This window comes from Misgurnus anguillicaudatus, chromosome 7 (genome assembly GCF_027580225.2).
Source record: "Misgurnus anguillicaudatus chromosome 7, ASM2758022v2, whole genome shotgun sequence".
NCBI classification, from domain to species: domain Eukaryota; kingdom Metazoa; phylum Chordata; class Actinopteri; order Cypriniformes; family Cobitidae; genus Misgurnus; species Misgurnus anguillicaudatus.
The window spans coordinates 9,601,401-9,620,748 of NC_073343.2; the positions used below are offsets into that span (position 1 = coordinate 9,601,401).

Below are 19,348 nucleotides of genomic sequence, written 5' to 3' on the forward strand. Positions count from 1 at the left end.
TAATAATTTTGTGTGTAAGCAGTTGAAAAAAACTGTATTAGGCCAAACGTTACTGTTGTACAACAAAACTACAAACATGCAAACCAAAAGTATATTCTTTATAGTAATGGGTCAGAGCAGAGCCGAATCTTCAGACGCAGGCAGGGGTGGGACCGTAAGAGCCGGCTCTTCTAAGGGAGTCGAGCCAGAAGTGCTGAATCTATGAAAAGAGCCGGACTGCCATCACTAAAATGTAGAGCCGGAGCTTGAGCCGAATCTATGGAAAGAGCCGGACTGCCCATCACTAATTATTTACAATAGAATACAGGAAATTGTGTGGGGTCCCTGTTGAGGAATTGGCAGGGGGGTGGGGTGCAGATAGTCTCGCGTAGCCAGACCTTCAATACTGAAGCCAACAGTCTGTGGGCATGACGTCTGAGGCTGAAACTAGGGTGCAGATTGCCAAAACAAGTAATCTGACCTATTTATAGGCCTATCTATACTGTAAAGTAAAGCAGTGATTGGTTAGTGATCAGTTAAGCAATTAGTGTTTGCACATGTGAGGAGTGTGTCTGTGTGACCTGGTGAATAAGTGTAGCATTTTGATTGGTTGTGTGTGGAAAAGGAAAGCAAGTCACTTCCTCATAGATCTTGTGTTTTAGGTAGAGAATTGTGTAGCGTTTTAAAAAATGGGTTTTATGCAATTGAAAACTGAGTCAAAGGCTGAGAAATAGCTTATGCTTTTGAAGATTTGGCATGTAGTTTTGCACTTTTGAGTGAGAGGTTTCAAAAATTGTGCGACATGAAAAGATTTTGTGTGTAAATAATCTTAAAAAACTGTAACAACATAAACAATGGCTTTTGTGGAGCAAACTTAACTTCCGGTAGACTTCTGCATAGAATCGATAACCCCTCTAAGAGTAGATTATTTCTGATAACAAGATTACAAACTTAATAACCAGTAAACCTTAGTTCAAATCACAGTTAAAGTGCATCAACTATCACACTGAGCTAATATGTAAAATTAATGTATACAATGTTAGCTACAGCAGTGGTTTTCAAACTGGGGTCCGGGGCCCGCGAGATGGTGCCAGGGGGGCCCCAGTTTTATGACATTTTATAAAATACATTAATTTATCATGAATTCTGTGTAATTAAACCTACAAAAATAAGGCTACTAACCAACACTACTTTGAATAACTTAATATGTTTTGTTTAATTAAGATTTTAAATTTTTTGTCATAAATTTTCTTTGGGGGGGCCGCAGAGGAATGGCTTCCAACTCTGCACAGCACATTTGCTCAAGGGGTAAATTTAGTCACTAGCCAGACCGATAAACAAGCACAAACCGGAAGTTACTATGGGCCAGATGCGTTGTAAGTGTTCTTTAAGTGCCATTTAAATGTTATTAAACACATCTGGAAGCTTGAAGAATTTTCTCTTCAAGTTTCAATCCAGAAAACCCAAAAATCTGCATTTAGGTTTGAAGAACAAAGACATAGGGGGAGAAGATGATTAAAGGGACACTCCACTTTTTAAAAAAAATATTCTCATTTTCCAGCTCCCTAGAGTTAGACATTTGATTTTTGCCGTTTTGGAGTCCATTCAGCTGATCTCTGGGTCTGTCGGTAGCACTTTTAGCGTAGCTTAGCATAATTCATTGAATCTGATTAGACCATTAGCATTGCGTAAAAAAACCCATTATTTTTCATATTTAAAACTTGTAGGGGCAGTTTCCCAGACAGGGCTTATCCTAGTCCCAGACTAAATTCAGGGGTGCAAACTCATCAGGGGTGAAAAGGTGACAAGACACAAGCGCTCTTATATAAGCGGATATGCGGCTTGCACGCTCCTCTTAAACAGAAACAGGTATATAGCGCATATACTGTAGCACTGTTGTCAACGGCTTAAAATCACTTAACTTAAAACTGCTGTGCGTGAACAAATGTTAAGCTTTATGACCACGCGCACAGCAACGTGACGTGGGCGTGTAACCTCAAATGAGAAAATACTACGAGTTAAGTATGTGCACTCAATCTGCAGACTGCTTAAACTTCGGCAGCAAATGAGGTGGCTATAAATTGTAAAACATAACCCGCCAAACTGGCTAGTAATTTGACATCGTTACCACAATAGCTGGACATGATTTTCATAATTTCATTTACTGCTACCATGTCGCAGACCCCCCTCACCCCTCATTTTCAAAAACTCATCGGATCTAGAGGAATCACAAGAATGACCTATTTTGTATAAAAAAACGGCGAATTTCGCCGAAAGGTGACAAGTTTGCACCCCTGTAAATTGAATGTTTGTGCTGATTTAATTTAAAAACATATTGTCCTGAGAGAGAGAGAGAGAGAGAGAGAGAGAGAGAGAGAGAGAGCGAGAGAGCGAGTTCCTAACCATATCTGCCTAGAAAAATCGCAACTTTTAATTTTCCACCAGTCTTAGTAAACGATGTAACTACAGAAGAGTCAAATTTTAAATAGGAAAAATATTGTAACTCTTTGGTTAAGTTTTAGAACAATGCTAATGGTCTAATCAGATACAATGGATTATGCTAAGCTATGCTAAAAGTGGTACCGCCAGACCCAGAGATCAGCTGAATGGATTCCAAAACGATAAAAATCAAAATGTTTAACTATAGAGGAGCTGGAAAATTAGCATATTTTCAAAAAAAAGTGGAGTGTCTCTTTAAAGTTTTCTTCTTTGCATGAACTAGCCCTTTAAGTAAACAGGTGTTTCGTTTTTTTAAACATAACCTGTTTTTAGAGTTAAACACTATGACACCTCTTTTCTCTGTGGTTTATTTAATCATTCATAAACATTCAACTTTGTAAAGCTGATCTGAACAGTCTTTCCCAAAACAACAGAAAACTTCAAATCATGACAAAATCATCAATAATACATATCATCAAATGAACATTCATATGCGTGTCTAACCAAAAAAAGACACAAATCTTTATTCATCAGTGAGCTTTTAAAACCCGCTGGTTAAGCAAAATTCCACTGGGGGGAAATTCAAGTGCTGAACATTGGCTAAAATGAACCTTGAAAACTTATGCAATCTACATTACTAATGATGCCACAAACATTTTCTAACAAAAACTTTTCTATTATTTGAAAAATAAGGCTTTATCAGATTCAGAGTTGGGGCAGTGTAGATCAGGCAGTGGACTGGACCAATGCAAATTATCGATGGAGGAAGATGGAAAAATCTAAATAAAGTTCACTGTGGGACTTATTTGGCAACCCAGCCAACACACTTCAAAATAAGTGTAGTTAAATGGTCAGTTGGAAGCATAACCGTTTCGACCACTAATTGTACATGCAAAAAAGCATTATTTCATCTCAGTAAAGCAGACCTCAGAGGCACGATGGAGATGAATTTTAATGCCATCTCTAGGCCTGTATGTCTCCGGGTCTCCTGCCCTCAGGGAATTGTTGTGTCCTCTCTGAAGCTATAGCTGTCAGTAAAAGTCTTTCAGCTGGTGAATTGTCTTCCCTGCCCAAAGCCCGCCTGGTTATACTGTTGTCCACCTTGCTGAAAGAACTGCTCAAACTGCCCCCCTTGGTTAAAATTCTGCCCTCCTCTTCCACCCCATCCCCCTCCCTGGCCACCACCACCTCCTCTTGGTCCTCCCCTCCCTCTGCCACCACGGCCACCCCTGCCGCCTCTCTCCTGGTGTCGCCCTCCTTCCTGGTAACTCCCTCCTCCACCTTGGTAGCCTCCTCCTGTGTATCCTGGACCTTGCTGACCTCCTTGGTAGCCTCCTCCTTGGTATCCCGATCCCTGTTGCCCTCCATGGTAGCCTCCTCTTCCTCCATGACTTCCTCTATCCTGGTAATGACCTTGATATCCACTTCCACCAGAGCCATCCTGCCAGCCGCTCTGTACTTTGCCCCCACGGTAGTCTCCTCTGCCACCTCTTCCTCCTCCTCCTCCTCTCTCGTGGCCTCCCCGGCCACCCTGCTGCTGATCGTATCCGCCCCGTCCTCCACCTCTTCCGCCGCCTCCGCCAGAGTAGTACTGACCTCCGCCACCCCCTTGCGGACCATCTTGCCGTTTCTGCCATGTGGGCATCTCTGGAGGTGGGGGTTCAATCTCATTGGGTCTCCCTCCTCGATCAGGCACACGACCCATCCGGACCTAATAAAATAGCAATGACTGCTGAAAACTAATGTGTATACAGACTGTTTAACAAACTCACTGGTATCAGGAAATAAAACACCAACTTAGTTAATGTACAACTAACTAACTCACCTTGTTAATGGCACAGGCTGTTTTCTCCCTGATGTGTCCGCTACTGGTTCTCAAAATCTTTGATAAATCTTCTCTAGCGGCAAACAGATGAGCCACAGAAACTCTCGTCTTGGATGCCAGTGCCACACGAACAGGCTGGTAAACTTTGGCAAGCTTATCTGCATGTGTCTGTAAACAATACAGACACATATACCATATATATTTAAAAACAAATCTTCTTTACTGACCAATTAATTTGACTCACTTTTGCAGTTGTACATGATTATATATATATTTTTTGATTAGTACCTTGGCTCTTTCTGACCAGCCAAATGACTGAACTGTCACATCCAGTCGCTTCAACAACATTTTCCTTCTCACTTCATACTCATTCACGAGTGCTTGGTTTATTGCTTCAATTTTCTCCTGAAATAAAAAAAAGTATAAATCCCCAATAAAGGTTTTGAACGAAAAGTTATTTAGGTTAATTTAGTGTTTAGAACTTACACAGTGAACTGGGCCCAGTGATTTCTTTAGCAGAGGTTGTCCTACATGAGATGGAGGGACTTTGGACAAAGCCTCTTTAAGCTAAGGATAAAAAACCATTTGATTTAAGCATACTGTACAAACACACAATCAAAAATGCACAAGTATAAATAACAAGTGACTAAACTTTACTTTTTTCTCAATGCCACTGAAAAACTGGAACATTGTGATGTTGGAGGGAGGTTTGGACATGCCCAGAGCCATACAGATGCCCTTCAGCTCCATGAAGACTTTACTGCCCCCGGTCTCCTGCACCTTCTTCTGAGGCTGGTTTATTAGAAGCATCCTTGATGCTTCAAGCTCTGAGATCAGAAAGCCTAAAAAATAATATTAAAGTCAAATTTACGTGCATCAAGAACATGTTCCTGGGCCATTACATAACTCAACCCTGTTTTAAAAAGTATCACATGATTTAGTAAATGTTATTTACATACCTAGGAGTAATAGGCAATTGTTTGCATTTAGCAGACGCTTGGTGACGTCTCCAGTGATGAGAGCAGGATATGGACAGGACAGTTCGTTTAGAAGTCCACTCATCTCCAGCTGAAACCCCTCAGCCTCATTTGGACCTACACAGACCACAACCAAATCAATATCAGGCTAAATGTAATAAAGTGAATGCAGAATTACACAGCTGGTTTTGTTTTACAGAAACATTTATGGAGGGTGCTGCAAATGCTCTGGTAAATATTTCTTTACTTAGATTATACTGTAGATTATACAAGACTCACTGTTGGTTGGTTGAACATTTTCTTCTAGGTTACAATACAGTTTCAGCTCAGACACGAGCCAGGCACACAATTTAGTGAATTCGGGCGATGCAGCTCCATCAGTCAAAGCTGTCTCAAGAGCTCCATCCTCTAGGACTGGACCCTGGTATCTGCAAATACACAACGTACAGACTTTTCTGAACTGCTTTGCATTTTTTTTTTATGTCTGCATTCAGTGTCGTGGTTGTACTCTTATACACTCACCTAAAGGATTATTCGGAACACCATACTAATACTGTGTGTGACCCCCTTTCGCCTTCAGAACTGCCTTAATTCTACATGGCATTGATTCAACAATGTGCTGAAAGCATTCTTTAGAAATGTTGGCCCAAATTGATAGAAACGCATCTTGCAGTTGATGGAGATTTGTGAGATGCACATCCAGGGCACGAAGCTCCCGTTCCACCACATCTCAAAGATGCTCTATTGGGTTGAGATCTGGTGACTGTGGGGGGCATTTTAGTACAGTGAACTCATTGTCATGCTCAAGAAACCAATTTGAAATGATTAGAGCTTTGTGATATGATGCATTATTCTGCTGGAAGTAGCCATTAGATGATGGGTACATGGTAGTCATAAAGGAATGAACATGGTCAGAAACAATCATCAGGTAGGCTGTGTGATTTTAATGATGCCCAATTGGCACTAATGGGCCTAAAGTGTGCCAAGAAAACGTCCCCCACACCATTACACAATTGCATTAATGAGAAATTAAACAGGTGTTCCTAATAATCCTTTAGGTGAGTGTACTTCTTATACTACTTGGTAGAGAGTATGACTACCTGACCTAATAATGATTACTAACAGTATGCACTGGTATATATTAAACCTAATGCACAAATTAAACTATACATAACTACACCAAATTAAATTGATGTCTTTACATTATCATTTTAGTTTAGTTGTATTGACTGGCCTATACATTTCTAAAGCAATAACAAAAGCAGATTGTCATTTGTCCAGATTGTCCATTGTTTCTGTCGTCTTGCATGTGGTGGCAACATAAATCAGGATGAAAGGTTGTTGTTCTTTGTTGGTAAAGCATGTATGCGTTAAAACACAATCACATGTTAAAGGAATGTATCATTCAGCACTTTTGCCGCACATCTTAAATTGCTTTTCTCCACAGCAAACAACTATTGTTGAGGACAATACGTGGGAGGCTTGAAGTCAAAAGGGTGAATATCCAGTAAAGGTTCACACATACAAAATGCATTCACATTTATCAGTTCTAGAACAGTCGATCTACAGTAGCACATCGATAGCTTGGGATATGGTAAGAGAGGTGTGCTCATTTAGGGCACGATGACACAGCCTGGATATTTATGGCAGTGGACATATTTTAGATATTTGAGCAGTGCTGACGTTGCGCGGCCCATTTGACGTTCACGTAATTCATTGTAGAAATCGCGCTGTCATATGCATGCCAATAACCCCACCCCAACACTGACTTACCTAAATATCTACAATTGACTGTTGTTGTCGTCGAGGAGTACAAAACAACTAAAATAAAATATACAACTATTAAAATATCCAAACAAGAGCGATTCAAAGTATAAGATCCAGCAGGTTCAGTCTCAGGTCATCCAGAACCGGCATGTAATTCAGTTCAGATTTACGCAGGTAAACTTAAAATCAAACCTGATGATGAAGCAGACAAGCAGAGTCAAAGCTATTTTCACCGGGACAATTGTTAAACTTACCCCAGGTCTTCCAGAGAATCAAGAATATCAGTAAACTCCATGATTAACTGCCCAAATCACTCACTCCCAGCAGCCGTGCAGACTGCAACGCTGGATTGGCATAGCGGGGTCCTACAGCTTTTTAGCTGGCGAGCAATGTGCCGGATTAAATTTCCAATAGTCTGTTTTACAGTTTAACTAGTTTACATTTTATTAGTATTTTTCTTTATTTTTAAATTACTGTGACCTCATTATTTTTCCTCACTGTTGCTCAGCTTTTATGTCTGTCACTAATAACATTTATTGTGATGGCTGTTTGTTTAAATAATAAATAAAGTTCACATTACTTTTCATTACGTATCATCTGTATATAAATGTAAATACTGGTGGTGTAAAAATATTTGTAAGGGTATACTGTTAAAGCTAATGCACTAATAGACATTTGCTCTTTAATCATATTTCAAACCTTATATGATTTATTGTACTTTATTCATTAAGATTCATTCAATTGTTAAATTATTGACGGATTTTCTGTATGGTTAAGTCAGGTGAAAAGAGTTTAAAACAGGCACATTTAAGGTCTTCATTGTGGGTCCAGTGCTGCAGGCGGCGCAGTGGTTCTGCGAAGACTGGTTGATACATTAAATCTCACAGAGTAAATGGACAAATAAACACACGTTAAATACACGTATTGAGCAGCTTTGATGCACAAAAATGTTTCGGGGATCGTCGAATCCGGACTATCGCCGGGCACCGGTTCCGCCCTCGGCATTTGGTCACCCCCCGTCATCTTTTGCACCTCCGCCGTTCTGCCCGCCTTACAATGGACCTCCAGGCCCTGGATACTGCGGTCCACCGCCAGGTCCTCCGTCGGGACTTCTGCAGGCCAGTCCTTACAGCGCATTGAATGAAAGATTCAGAGAAACATTATACGAGGTAGCTGATCTTGTGTGTCTCGGAATAGGATCTTCTGATCCGAACTGTAAATAAAGTATTGGTGGTTAATATATAAAAATATCAAGATTTGCCAAGTCTGCAATATTAATTCAGTCAATATTATTCAGTGTGATTCAAACATTTCTAATCAAATTTGCACAAATCCAGATTATTTTTTATCATTGTCTATAAAATTGTCGATACAATTTCTTTTTTGTCTCCTAAGCAACTGCAAGAGAAACATCTGAGACAAAATTGATATTTCTATTAACTAAACTAATCTATAAACTAAAACTCCATCAAGTCTCCTTTCCTGTGATATTTAATTTGAAACTATTTTGTACAACAGTTATCTAATTTTTGTTTTTTTAACATTAACAATATATAAATCTCACTTTATACATTTGATTGGTGACCTAGAAACAGTGGTGAATCAGTGGTGTACCCTGCCTTACTGGATATTTACCCTAAATAAAGTGTCAGCTTTCAATGCAAAATTTATATATATCTGTTTCATTTACTTTGCTTTGCAGAACCGATCCTTTACAAGCCACAATGCTGGCCAAAGTGGATCCACACAATCCACACTGCCGAGCCCACAACTTGCATCTTCAAATCAGCCTCAGCTTGGTCTCTCCTCGCAAAGCTGGACTAGCCAGAAGCAGGATGAGCAAAACCAAGAAGTCAGGTATGACCTTTACAAGTAATGGATTACACATTGAACTGGGTTACAGATGCAAATCATTGTGTTCTTCCTGCTCTCTTCATAACTGAAATTCAAATACAAGTATTTCCAAACTGAAGGTAAATTTTGAGAATCATGTATAATCTGTCGGTTGAATGTCTTTTGAAGGAAAAAAGCAGAAGAGTTTCTTCGAATTTTGGAAGCAAGTAGCCGAATTGAGTCGACGGGAGATAAAAGCAGCTCTGGGGATCATACTTCAGATAAACGCAGAGGACGTAGTCGTAGCAGAGGGAGGAGCCGTCCACGCAGTCGCAGCAGGAGCCATGACAGGAGTCGGGGCCACAGTCGAGCACGCAGTCGTTGTCGTGGAAAAAGCCGACCTCGCAGCCGATCACGCAGCGGGAGCCGCAGTCGAGCTAAAAGTCGCACGAGGGCTAAAAGTCGCCCAAGGAGTCGTAGTGGTAGTCGTAGTCGTGGGAAGAGTGTAACACGCTCCAAGAGTCAACCACGCCAGAGCCCTAGCAAGAGTAAACCGTCATTCACAGTGACCGTAGGAAACAATCACAGCTCAACTGGCACCAGCAGTGGCTTGAATGTTGGTGGTAGTAGCATGCCTGATTTGTTTTATGGCCTACGAGAGATCCTACAAAACAAAGATCTGGATAAACACCTGCCTTTGGTCAAGAATGCCCTGCTTAGAAACCAGGTATGCAGACCTACTTTTTGTTGTTACTTGGTTAAGGCTTAAACTAGAAATTCCTCTATATTCAGAGTCAGATATTGTCTACTTTGACCAGATTGCATTTATTCAATTTCTTTAGCAGAATTTATGCTATTTTAAAAATTGTATTATCTTGCTTCCTATAAACAGAGTTCTGATGAGACAAAGGGAACGTTTCTGGAAAATCAGCCTGCCATAACAGGCTTCCAGAACTATGAGCCAAAGTTACAACCGGAAATCTCTGCTGGACTCAGTTATGGCTCTCTGCTCCCTCACGAGAGAGTTGGAGGAAGTAGCAGCAGCAGCAACTTTTCCAATATCTTATTCTGGAACACCCCCAACCAGCAGCCTGAAATCAAGCCTGAAATCCACAGTGTTGAAGATGAGGAGAAATTCCTTTATGGAGAGGAAGAGGAGAGAGCCAAACCCCAGGCTGTGACTGTTCCGTTAGCCCAGAGTATATCTGTGAGGTCTCCGGTTTATCATGATGTGGGTAAAGAACCCCTGTATCAAGGTCTCCAGGAACCCAAGGCACCTGCCACACCCAGCATTCAGCCTGCTGGTTCAGGATCTGTGAAAGTCACTCCAGGAGATTGTGAGAAGGTGAGAAATCTCCTAAAGACCATCGGACTGAATCCAGGCATGGCTGACATCTGTAAAATGGCTGCAAGACTGAAGGAAAAGAGGGAGGAACCAGGAGGTGCCTCAGCGCAGCAACCGCTCAAACCGGCTCTGGAGTTTCTGCAGGCATTGTCCAAAGGTCAGAACCAGTGTGAATTACCACATTTAGTGACTTCTAATTGCATCATTTTTTTTTTTTCATTTAGATGATACTCAAGGGTATGTGGTCTCCTATTTAGTGAACCATAAAACCAATGGCACTAAAGCAAATAATTTATTCATATACTTTATACCAAAAAAAACCCATAAATAAGTGGTGCTTGAAGGTTACAAAAATATTTTTGACAAAGTTATATATATAAAGGTTTACATTCAAAAAGATCTGTTCCCAAATTATAATGCATGCTTGATAGACAGAACTAGTTACTAAGCGTCCTTCATTACTTCTGGTTCACACCAAGAAATCACAAATAATTGATAGATTTATGAAATCCTGCTTTCAGTATCCAAAAGTGATGACAGTCGGAGTAATCGTTCTGGAAGCAGCCATTCTAATCGCGAATCAAAGCGAGATGAGAAGGTATGTAGAGACTGAATACGACAGCACCTCACACCAGAACACATCATTCTTGTACTCATTAACTACAATACAGTGGGGAAAATAAGTATTTTAGAATTCAGCATTTTTATCAATAAAGGGATTTCTAAGTGGGCTATTGACACAAAATTTCCACCAGATGTAGCCATTAAGCCAAATATTGAATTCATACTAAGAAATCAGAACATTTAAGTATACAAGTTGAGTCATAATAAATAAAGTGAAATGACACAGGGAATAAGTATTGAACACATCAAGAGAACAAGGTGCAAAATGGCATAGAAAGCCAGGAGATCACCTGAAATCTGTCAGTATTGAGAGAGAAACCCTACTCCCTATCAGTACTAATTGATTACAGTCGGTTTAGTCCTAATTGATGGCCTATAAAGGCTTCTCATTACCCAGGAGTCACACAGGAAAGTCTTCATGATGGGTAAAAGCAAAGAACTCTCTCAAGATCTTTGTAATCTTATCGTTGGTTGAATGGGGGAATGGTTATAGGCGCATTTCCAGAATGCTGAATGTTCCTGTGAGCACTGTGGGGGCGATTATCTGGAAATGGAAAGAGCATCACTTCACCATAAACCAGCCACGACAAGGTGGTCCACGTAAGATCCCTGTCTGAGTCCAAAGAATAATCAGGAGGGTTCTCCAAGAGCCAAGAACCACTCGGTCAGAACTTCAGGAAGACCTTGCATCAGCAGGTACTGTTGTTTCAAAGAAAACTATAAGCAATGCACCGAACCACCATGGCATCCATGCACACTCACCACGCAAGACTCTATTGCTAAACAAAAAGCATGTTGAGGCTCGGTTAAAGTTTGCGAAAGAGCATTTGGAGAAGCCTGTGGATTATTGGGAGACTATAGTATGGTTAGAAGCTGCAATTTTGCTTTCATTTTGGCAGTCATTCTACACCCCATGTTTGGTGAAGAAATGGCACTGCCCACCACCCCAAGAACACCATACCAACAGTTAAGTTTGGGAGTGGAAGCATCATGGTTTGGGGCTGCTTTTCAGCAAGGGGTACTGGCAGACTTCATATTATTGGAGGCAGGATGAATGGAGAAATGTATGGGGACATTCTGCATAAAAATCTGCTGCCATCTACCAGAAAGCTTAAAATGAAAAGAGGGTGGACAAACACAAGGCCATGGAAACAATGAAGTGGTTTCAAAGAAAGAAAATCAAGTTGCTTGAATGGCCCAGTCAATGGAGAGAACTGAAGATCAAAGTTTATAAAAGAGGCCCAAGGAACCTTCAAGATTTATGGCGCTTTTCCGTTGCATGGTGCCCCGCGGTTTGGTTTGGTTTGGGTCGGGTCAGCTTACTTTTGGGAGCTTTTCCATTGGGTGCAGTACGTAGTACCCAATACTTTTTTCGTACCACCTCTGTTGGGGTTCCTAGCGATCCGAACTGATAACAAACGTGACACGAAAACACAGTGTATCACTGATTAGTCTGAGAGAATTATCACTACCAGCGTTAAAGATTAGCTTTACCTTGCTAACTTGCGCTGTCCCGAGCAAACATGTTGTGTTGTCATCTGTGCTCTGTAAGTTCCCAAACTCCCTTTTAGCGATGGGTGTTTGAACAGAAACGGTAACGGTACAAAGAGGTAGTGATAAACGCGATGTGCAAACATCTATTTGTGGCGGCCAATTTTAATTTTGTGGCGGACTGAGCAATAAATAAATGTATGGGAATGTACAACAATGCTCTCACTTGTATGATGTCACAGCAGTAGGCAGCACAAATATACTACACGCCTATTATCCCTCCCACTGCAAGGTGATACTAAACTCGATGGAAAAGCTAACCACGCCAAAGTGAGGTCAGCTGACCCGACCCAAACTAAACCGTGGGGTACTATGCAATGGAAAAGCGCCATTAAAGATCATTTGTGTGGAAGAATGTGCAAGAATCAACTTGTATACTTAAATGTTCTGATTTCTTTGTATGAATTCAATATTTGCCTTGATGGCTACATCTGGTGGAAATTGTGTGGCAATAGCCCACTTAGAAACCCCCTTACTGATAAAAATGCTGATGTGTCAAATATTTATTTTCCCCACTGTATATTGTTTCTATAGACTTTGCAAACCATCCTGCTCTCACCATCACTTATAACATGCTCCCAAAAGTCTAATTTGACACCTGTGTTTTAGAAGGTGGATGAGAAGGAGAGAGAAAAACGAGAGAAGCAAATACAGAAGAAAAGGAAAGAGTATTTGGTGAAGGAACTAGAGGGTCTGATGAAACAGGAAGGTACGTTTTTCATACCATGTTTTTTCCTTACGGTGCACATTGGTCAACTGATGTTTCCTTGTTAAAAGAGATGTTGTGTTGAGATAATGGAGCCACTATTTTGACATCACATAACCACTTGCATGATTTCTTATTGTAGGCAGTGGGGATTTGATCCCAGTGATGGGTTTCTTCTGCCAGCGCTGTGAGGAGTTTTTTGGGGATCTGAATAGTGCTCAGAAACATGTTGACGGTCATAAACACGGTGAAAAGAAGCAGGTGACGTAATTTAATATAAATGTCACAACCAATCAATTTGCTCTACAGCAGTATGTATATGAGGAATTGAGGAAAAAAAGAATAATTAGCATTTTTTAATTTTGCAGGTGGGGTCACAGGAACAGCACAGGGATGCTAAAAGACATGGAGATCAGCAACAAACATCATCGCATAAGAGAGAGAGCCCTGCCAATAAGGGTGAGAGATCACGGGTTCATCAGGATCACAAAGAACACAGTCCTGACAGGAAACGCATCAAAGATGACAAACAAACTCAACATGAATCAGAGGTCAAACACAGTAAAGATGAGAGTAAAGATAAACCTAAAGACAAACAGGATGATAATGAGGATGACGAATCCACAAAGAGTGAGAAAAAGAAAAAGAAGAAAGAGAAGAAGTTGAAAAAGAAGGAAAAGAAGAAGAAGAAAGATAAGAAGAAAGAAGAAGCTGGTTCGCCTTAGAGTTTAGGGGCATTTCTTTAAGGTCAGCGTTGTTCAATTCCTGATCTTTAATTATTCTTCTCCTGGATAAAGGTTTTGTTCATGACGGTTCTTAACAGTTCCCATGTTTCACACTCCGATGACATCCAGTGCAGTGTTTGTTTCCCTTATAAAGAAACTTTCCACTTTCAGCCCATTACGTTAAATGTAGAACCAGAGATTGTCAAGCGTACAGAGCCTGGTCACTTCTATAATGTGAACAACACTCTCTGATATTCTGGTTTGGTTTTAAGTAAAGAATGTTCTCTTCAACCTGGGGTTTGTCTCATCTGTCCCATTTTCCTAGGAGAGTGGTATTTGCTCTTGTTCATACAGTGTTTTATAAATCTCCCAACACACATTTTTTGACTATTCGCCTCCGGATGAGTTTTAAAACAATACTTTATTGCCTTTATTAAAATTGACAATATCTTTATGCAGTTTCATACATTACCCCTGAAATTGTTTTATTGACCTTTTTTTTTAGCTTTGACTATTTCACCTGTTAGTAAACCCCTATAAGTAAAGGTGATATTTCAAAAGACTTTAAGATGTCATATTCACTCACCTAAAAGATTATTTGGAACACCTTTTCAATTTCTGATTAATGCAATTATTTAATCAATCAATCAAATCAATCACATGGCAGTTGCTTCAATGCATTTAGGGGTGTGGTCCTGGTCAAGACTATAGGTGTGTTCGACTTCATGCGGCGCTGCGCAGACCGATCGGTGGCTGACTTGAAGCAGTGCATTCCGGTTAGTACTTTTGTCCGACTTCAGCTCGCGCTGCAGGCACGTGACTGTGTCATATGGTTTTTAAGTACCGCGAGAGCGATTCGAGATCAGCCGCCTGAGTTAGCCAGCGCAGTTCGCGAAGATGAGCTGCACGGGCTGTAATGACGACACAGCATTGGTCGGATTCACCACATGACAACAATCACGTGTATTTCGTGTTTATTTTCACGCCTTTCATTTCCACAAATGCTCACAAATCTGTATTTTTATAACAGTTAAAGCTATTTTCATGTAGTCGCGATGTTATATTGTGTCATCTTCATCAAAATAAAATGGATTAAAACGTAGACCCCACTACATTGGTATTTAAATAATATATCATGCTTATGTTAAAGGGGACATTCCATGAAAATCAGACTTTTTCCATGTTTAAGGGCTATAATCGGGTCCCCAGTGCTTCTACCAACCCAGAAAACATGAAAAATAGCAACCTTGTAACTTTGTTTTGGTAAGGCTCTCTCTGCAAGCATGTGAATAAAAAGGTCATGCGGATTTCGCTCCCCGCATGACGTAGCTAAGGGCTCTTATTATAATGATTCCGCCCCTTCAACTGCGCTATCCAACCATGATGCTACCTCGAGTGCGATAGACAGAGAGAAAGAATGACTAACAGCACGACGCGTTTGTATTCCATCAAACACAAACAGGAGCCTACAATCTTATAACTTGTAGTTTTAATAATCTTTCTAAAGATTGAATTAACGTTCTAAAGGATTAACGTTACCTTAGTGCAAGAGAGAGAGCAACGCGACGGTTCGCTTTCAAGCAAGTTATGTTGTTTAATGTGTTTCTCTGAAGTTTATATAAATGAACACGAGGATTAATGCACTGCACGAGACAGAGTGAGTGAACAACGCGTATTCACTACCATACACAATAAGTAAATATGTTGTTTAATGTTTCTCTGAAGTTTCAAATGAATGAGGGGTTACAAAATAGATGAGAGACTGACAGAAAAGAATGTGTTCAATATGTGTACACAATAAACTTAAACATGTCATTTGATCTGTTTCTCTAAAGTTTAAGCATTAAACGTGTTGTTTTATTACAGATCATTTAAATGTGCTCGTGTGGTTTGGTCAAAAAGTAAACTTCTGAGTGTTTGTGGACGTGTATTTTATTGTAACATGCTGAAACTCATTATGCCTGTTTAAATCAAGGGCAGCATGAGACCTTAGGTCTTTATGTTTATTCCACAATGGTCCCCATCTGCTGATAAACATGTATTTCACGAGTTCACACTTACAAATAATTCAGAACAGAGTTATTAATATGCGTATTTGGCGTGCTGTCCGAGGAGAGGGCTCCGAGCTCGTTAATGGACTGAGCCCGGAGCGCTTCCTGGCGGGGAGAGGGTTCCGGGCTCAGCCTTAGGCCCGAACCCAGAACAATCCCCCCTGTTCTGGTTAGTAAGGTGACTTAGGCAATCGTGCGGAGAAGGGGAGGTGAAGGGATGCTGAAACTATCGAGGAATGAGGGTGAGTTGGTTTCCAGTCTATATAGGTTTCTGTTGATGCCAATCAGGTGGATACCTGATTACTGATTGTCAACAGCTGGTCGTAGTTGAGGTGATTAGGTTGATTATTTGAACGTGTTCCTCCCGAACTTTGTTAAAGGGATAGTTCACCCAAAAATGAAAATTCTGTCATCATTTACTCACTGTCATGTTGTTACAAACCTGCATAAATTTCTGTCTTCTGATGAACACAAAGGAAGATATTTTGATAAATGTTTGTGATCAAACCGTTTGTGGCCCCTATTTACTTCCATAGTATTCTTTTTCCCTACTATGGAAGTGAATGGGGTCCACGGATGGTTTGGTTACAAACATTTCTCAAAATATCTTCCTCAGGTGTTCATCATAGAAAGAAATTTATGCGGGTTTGTAACAACATGACAGTGAGCAAATGATGACAGAATTTTCATTTTTGGGTGAACTATCCCTTTAATAAAAACATCATTTCACGAGTTCACACTTACAAATAATTCAGAACAGAGTTATTAATATGCGTATTTGGCGTGCTGTCCGAGGAGAGGGCTCCGAGCTCGTTAATGGACTGAGCCCGGAGCGCGTCCTGGCGGGGAGAGGGTTCCGGGCTCAGCCTTAGGCCCGAACCCAGAACAATCCCCCAAAAGATCGCAAACTAGCATCGGACAGCAGCCGGGAACTGTGTGTGTCCTCCCAAAAATTGCTGAATGTAAAGTGGGAGGTAACGGGGCTCCTGCGGGATCGTAGAAAACATAACTGCTGTGACAGTTGGAAATTGTGAAAAGCAGGGCTCCTGCGGGAGCAGAGAAAACAGCACCGCTGCGGCGGTGGAGAAACAGGGCTCCTGCGGGGGCAGAGGAGACATCACTGCTGCGGCAGTGGGGAAATTGTAAGAACAGGGCTCCTGCGGGAGCAGTGGAAAACTGTGGGAGCAGAGGAGACAGCACCGCTGTGGCGGTGGAGAAAGAGAGCTCCTGCGGGAGCAGAGATTGTGAAAAGCAGGGCTCCTGCGGGAGCAGGGAAAGTGACACTGCTGTGGCAGTGGAGATTGTGAGAAGGCATGGCTCCTGCGGGAGCAGAGGGAATAGTACCGCTACGGCGGTTGGGAAAAACAGGGCTCCTGCGGGAGCAGAGATTGTGAAAAGCAGGGCTCCTGCGGGAGCAGGGAAAGTGACACTGCTGTGGCAGTGGAGATTGTGAAAGGTGGGGCTCCTGTGGGAGCAGAGGAAACATCACTGCTGCGGCAGTTGAGAAATTGTGAAAATTAGGGCTCCTGCGGGAGCAGAGGAAACATCACTGCTGTGGCAGTGGAGAATTGTGAAATGTAGGGCTCCTGCGGGAGCAGAGGAGACAGTACTGCGATGGTAGTAGAGATTAGTGGAAAGCAGGGCTCCTGCGGGAGCAGAGGAAATGGCACCACTGTGAAAATAGGTTCCTGCGAGGGCAGGGGAAACATCACTGCTGCGGCAGTGGAGGAAAATTGTGGAAAGCAGGGCTCCTGCGGGAGCAGAGGAAACATCACTGCTGTGGCAGTGGAGGTTAGTAAAAGCGGTGCTCCTGCGGAGCAGAGGAAACAACATTGCTGCGGCGGTGAAGAGACAGGCATCTGCAGGAGGCAGGGGAAACATCACTGCTGCGGCAGTGGAAAAGGGCTCCTGCGGGAGCAGAGGAAAACATCACTGCGATGGCAGTGGAGGTTAGTGATAGCAGGGCTCCTGCGGGAGCAGAGGAAACAACACCGCTGCGGCGGTGGAAACAGGGCTCCTGCGGGAGCAGAGGAAAGTCACTGCTGCGGCAGTGGAGAGTAGGGCTTCTGCGGAAGCAGGGGAAACATCACTGCTATTGCAGTGGAGATTAGTAAAAGCAGGGCTCCTGCGGGAGCAGAGAAAATGGCACCGCTGCAGCAATGGAGAACAGATCTCCTGCGGGAGATGGTAAAAACACCACTACTGCGGCAGTGGATTTTAGTAAAAAGCTGGCTCCTGCGGGAGCAGAGGGAAAATCAATGCTGTGGCAGTGGAGAGAGTCTTATAGTTTGTGTTGTCCTGGAGCTGGTGGGATCCGCTGATGAGGGTTGATTGGGTTTCTCTGATGTGGGAGCGGTTTGATGTGAGAGTAGAGGAAACATCACTGCTGTAGTGGTGGAGAAATTGTGGAAGGGAGGGCTCCTGCGGGAGCAGAGGGAAACCACTTCCATGGCAGTGGGGGTTAGTAGAGTTCATGGAAAAAAGGGGGGGGCTCCTGCGGGAGCAGAGAAATGACACTGCTGCGGCAGTGGATAAAGTCTAATAGTTTATACAGTCTTGGAGCTGGTGGGATCCGCTGATGAAGGTTTGTTGGGTTTCGCTGATGTGGGAGCGGTTTGATGTTAGAGCAGAGGAAAACATCACTGCTGTGGCAGTGGAGAAATTGTGGAAGGGAGGGCTCCTGCGGGAGCAGAGGGAAACCACTTCCATAGCAGTGGAGGTAAGTAGAGTGCAGGGAAAAAGGGGGGGCTCCTGCGGGAGCAGAGGAAACATCACTGCTGCGGCAGTGGATAAAGTCTGATAGTTTATGTGTTCTTGGAGCTGGTGGGATGGAGCCGGTGGGATCCGCTGATGAAGGTTCATTGAGCTTCTCTGATGTTGGAGCGATTCAATCAAATGTAGGTTTTGGTGAAGAGGTCTGCTGGGAAGCCAGATATGAGTAGGACAGATTTAAGGTGTTTTGGAACCGGAAGCGTGTAACCTGGCGATTTGAGTCAGGGTTTGATGGGTTTAATGTGGATCTAGCCTGGGAGTCGCTGGAATGTAGATATGGTATGGTTGAATTGGTGTTTGGAAGTTGAAGATGTAAATGGAATGGCCTTTTCTCACTTGGTCTGTCTTGCTTTGTTTGATGGAATAAGAAATGGTATTGTTGTCCGGAAGTGATAGATCTGAAAACTGTTGGGTGATTATTTGGATTGAAGTTGCAAGTGATGGCCAGAATGAATATTGCGTGGAGTATGAGGGTAGTGTTGGTGGACTGGAAATCTCGACAGAGGGTGGAGATCCATATGGTGAGTATTTCTAAGGTTACTGGCTGTCTTGCATCAGGACGGGTGGGTTCTTTGGATTCCTAATGAGCGTGGATGTCTGGGTGCTAGCTATTACTGGAGAGGGAGAGCCGAAAAAGAAGTTTGTGGAAAATTTTGAATTCCACTTAGGTATCCTTTAATGGAGCTGGCTTTGAGGTTCTTGTGGTGATTGAGGTAGGATATGAATGAGATGGTGAGTAGGGACAAAATCAGGA

General features: G+C 42.2%; 2 protein-coding genes across 4 annotated transcripts; one reads left to right on the forward strand and one right to left on the reverse strand.

The window, feature by feature from the left end:
- Positions 1 to 2,770: 2,770 nt before the first annotated feature.
- On the reverse strand, positions 2,771 to 7,397 carry fam98a (family with sequence similarity 98 member A). 2 transcript variants are annotated; one of them, XM_055172922.2, is made up of 8 exons: positions 7,242 to 7,397; positions 5,500 to 5,648; positions 5,203 to 5,337; positions 4,901 to 5,085; positions 4,730 to 4,810; positions 4,532 to 4,648; positions 4,244 to 4,411; positions 2,771 to 4,129 (listed from the first exon to the last, which is right to left on the reverse strand). In XM_055172922.2, the coding sequence occupies exons 1-8, from the start codon at positions 7,280 to 7,282 to the stop codon at positions 3,464 to 3,466; spliced, it is 1,542 nt and encodes a 513-aa protein (XP_055028897.2). In that variant the 5' UTR covers positions 7,283 to 7,397; the 3' UTR covers positions 2,771 to 3,463. The 2 variants fall into 2 exon arrangements, with proteins under 2 accessions (XP_055028897.2, XP_055028898.2); XM_055172923.2 differs by lacking the exon at positions 7,242 to 7,397 and adding an exon at positions 6,994 to 7,193.
- A 410-nt stretch (positions 7,398 to 7,807) lies between these two features.
- On the forward strand, positions 7,808 to 14,062 carry LOC129417696 (uncharacterized). 2 transcript variants are annotated; one of them, XM_055172524.2, is made up of 8 exons: positions 7,808 to 8,156; positions 8,690 to 8,844; positions 9,010 to 9,547; positions 9,713 to 10,322; positions 10,687 to 10,763; positions 12,950 to 13,049; positions 13,189 to 13,307; positions 13,415 to 14,062. In XM_055172524.2, exons 1-8 carry the CDS (start codon positions 7,935 to 7,937, stop codon positions 13,769 to 13,771), a joined length of 2,178 nt encoding a protein of 725 aa, XP_055028499.2. In that variant the 5' UTR covers positions 7,808 to 7,934; the 3' UTR covers positions 13,772 to 14,062. The 2 variants fall into 2 exon arrangements, with proteins under 2 accessions (XP_055028499.2, XP_073725503.1); XM_073869402.1 differs by having other exon boundaries at positions 12,953 to 13,049.
- The last annotated feature ends 5,286 nt before the right edge of the window (positions 14,063 to 19,348 follow it).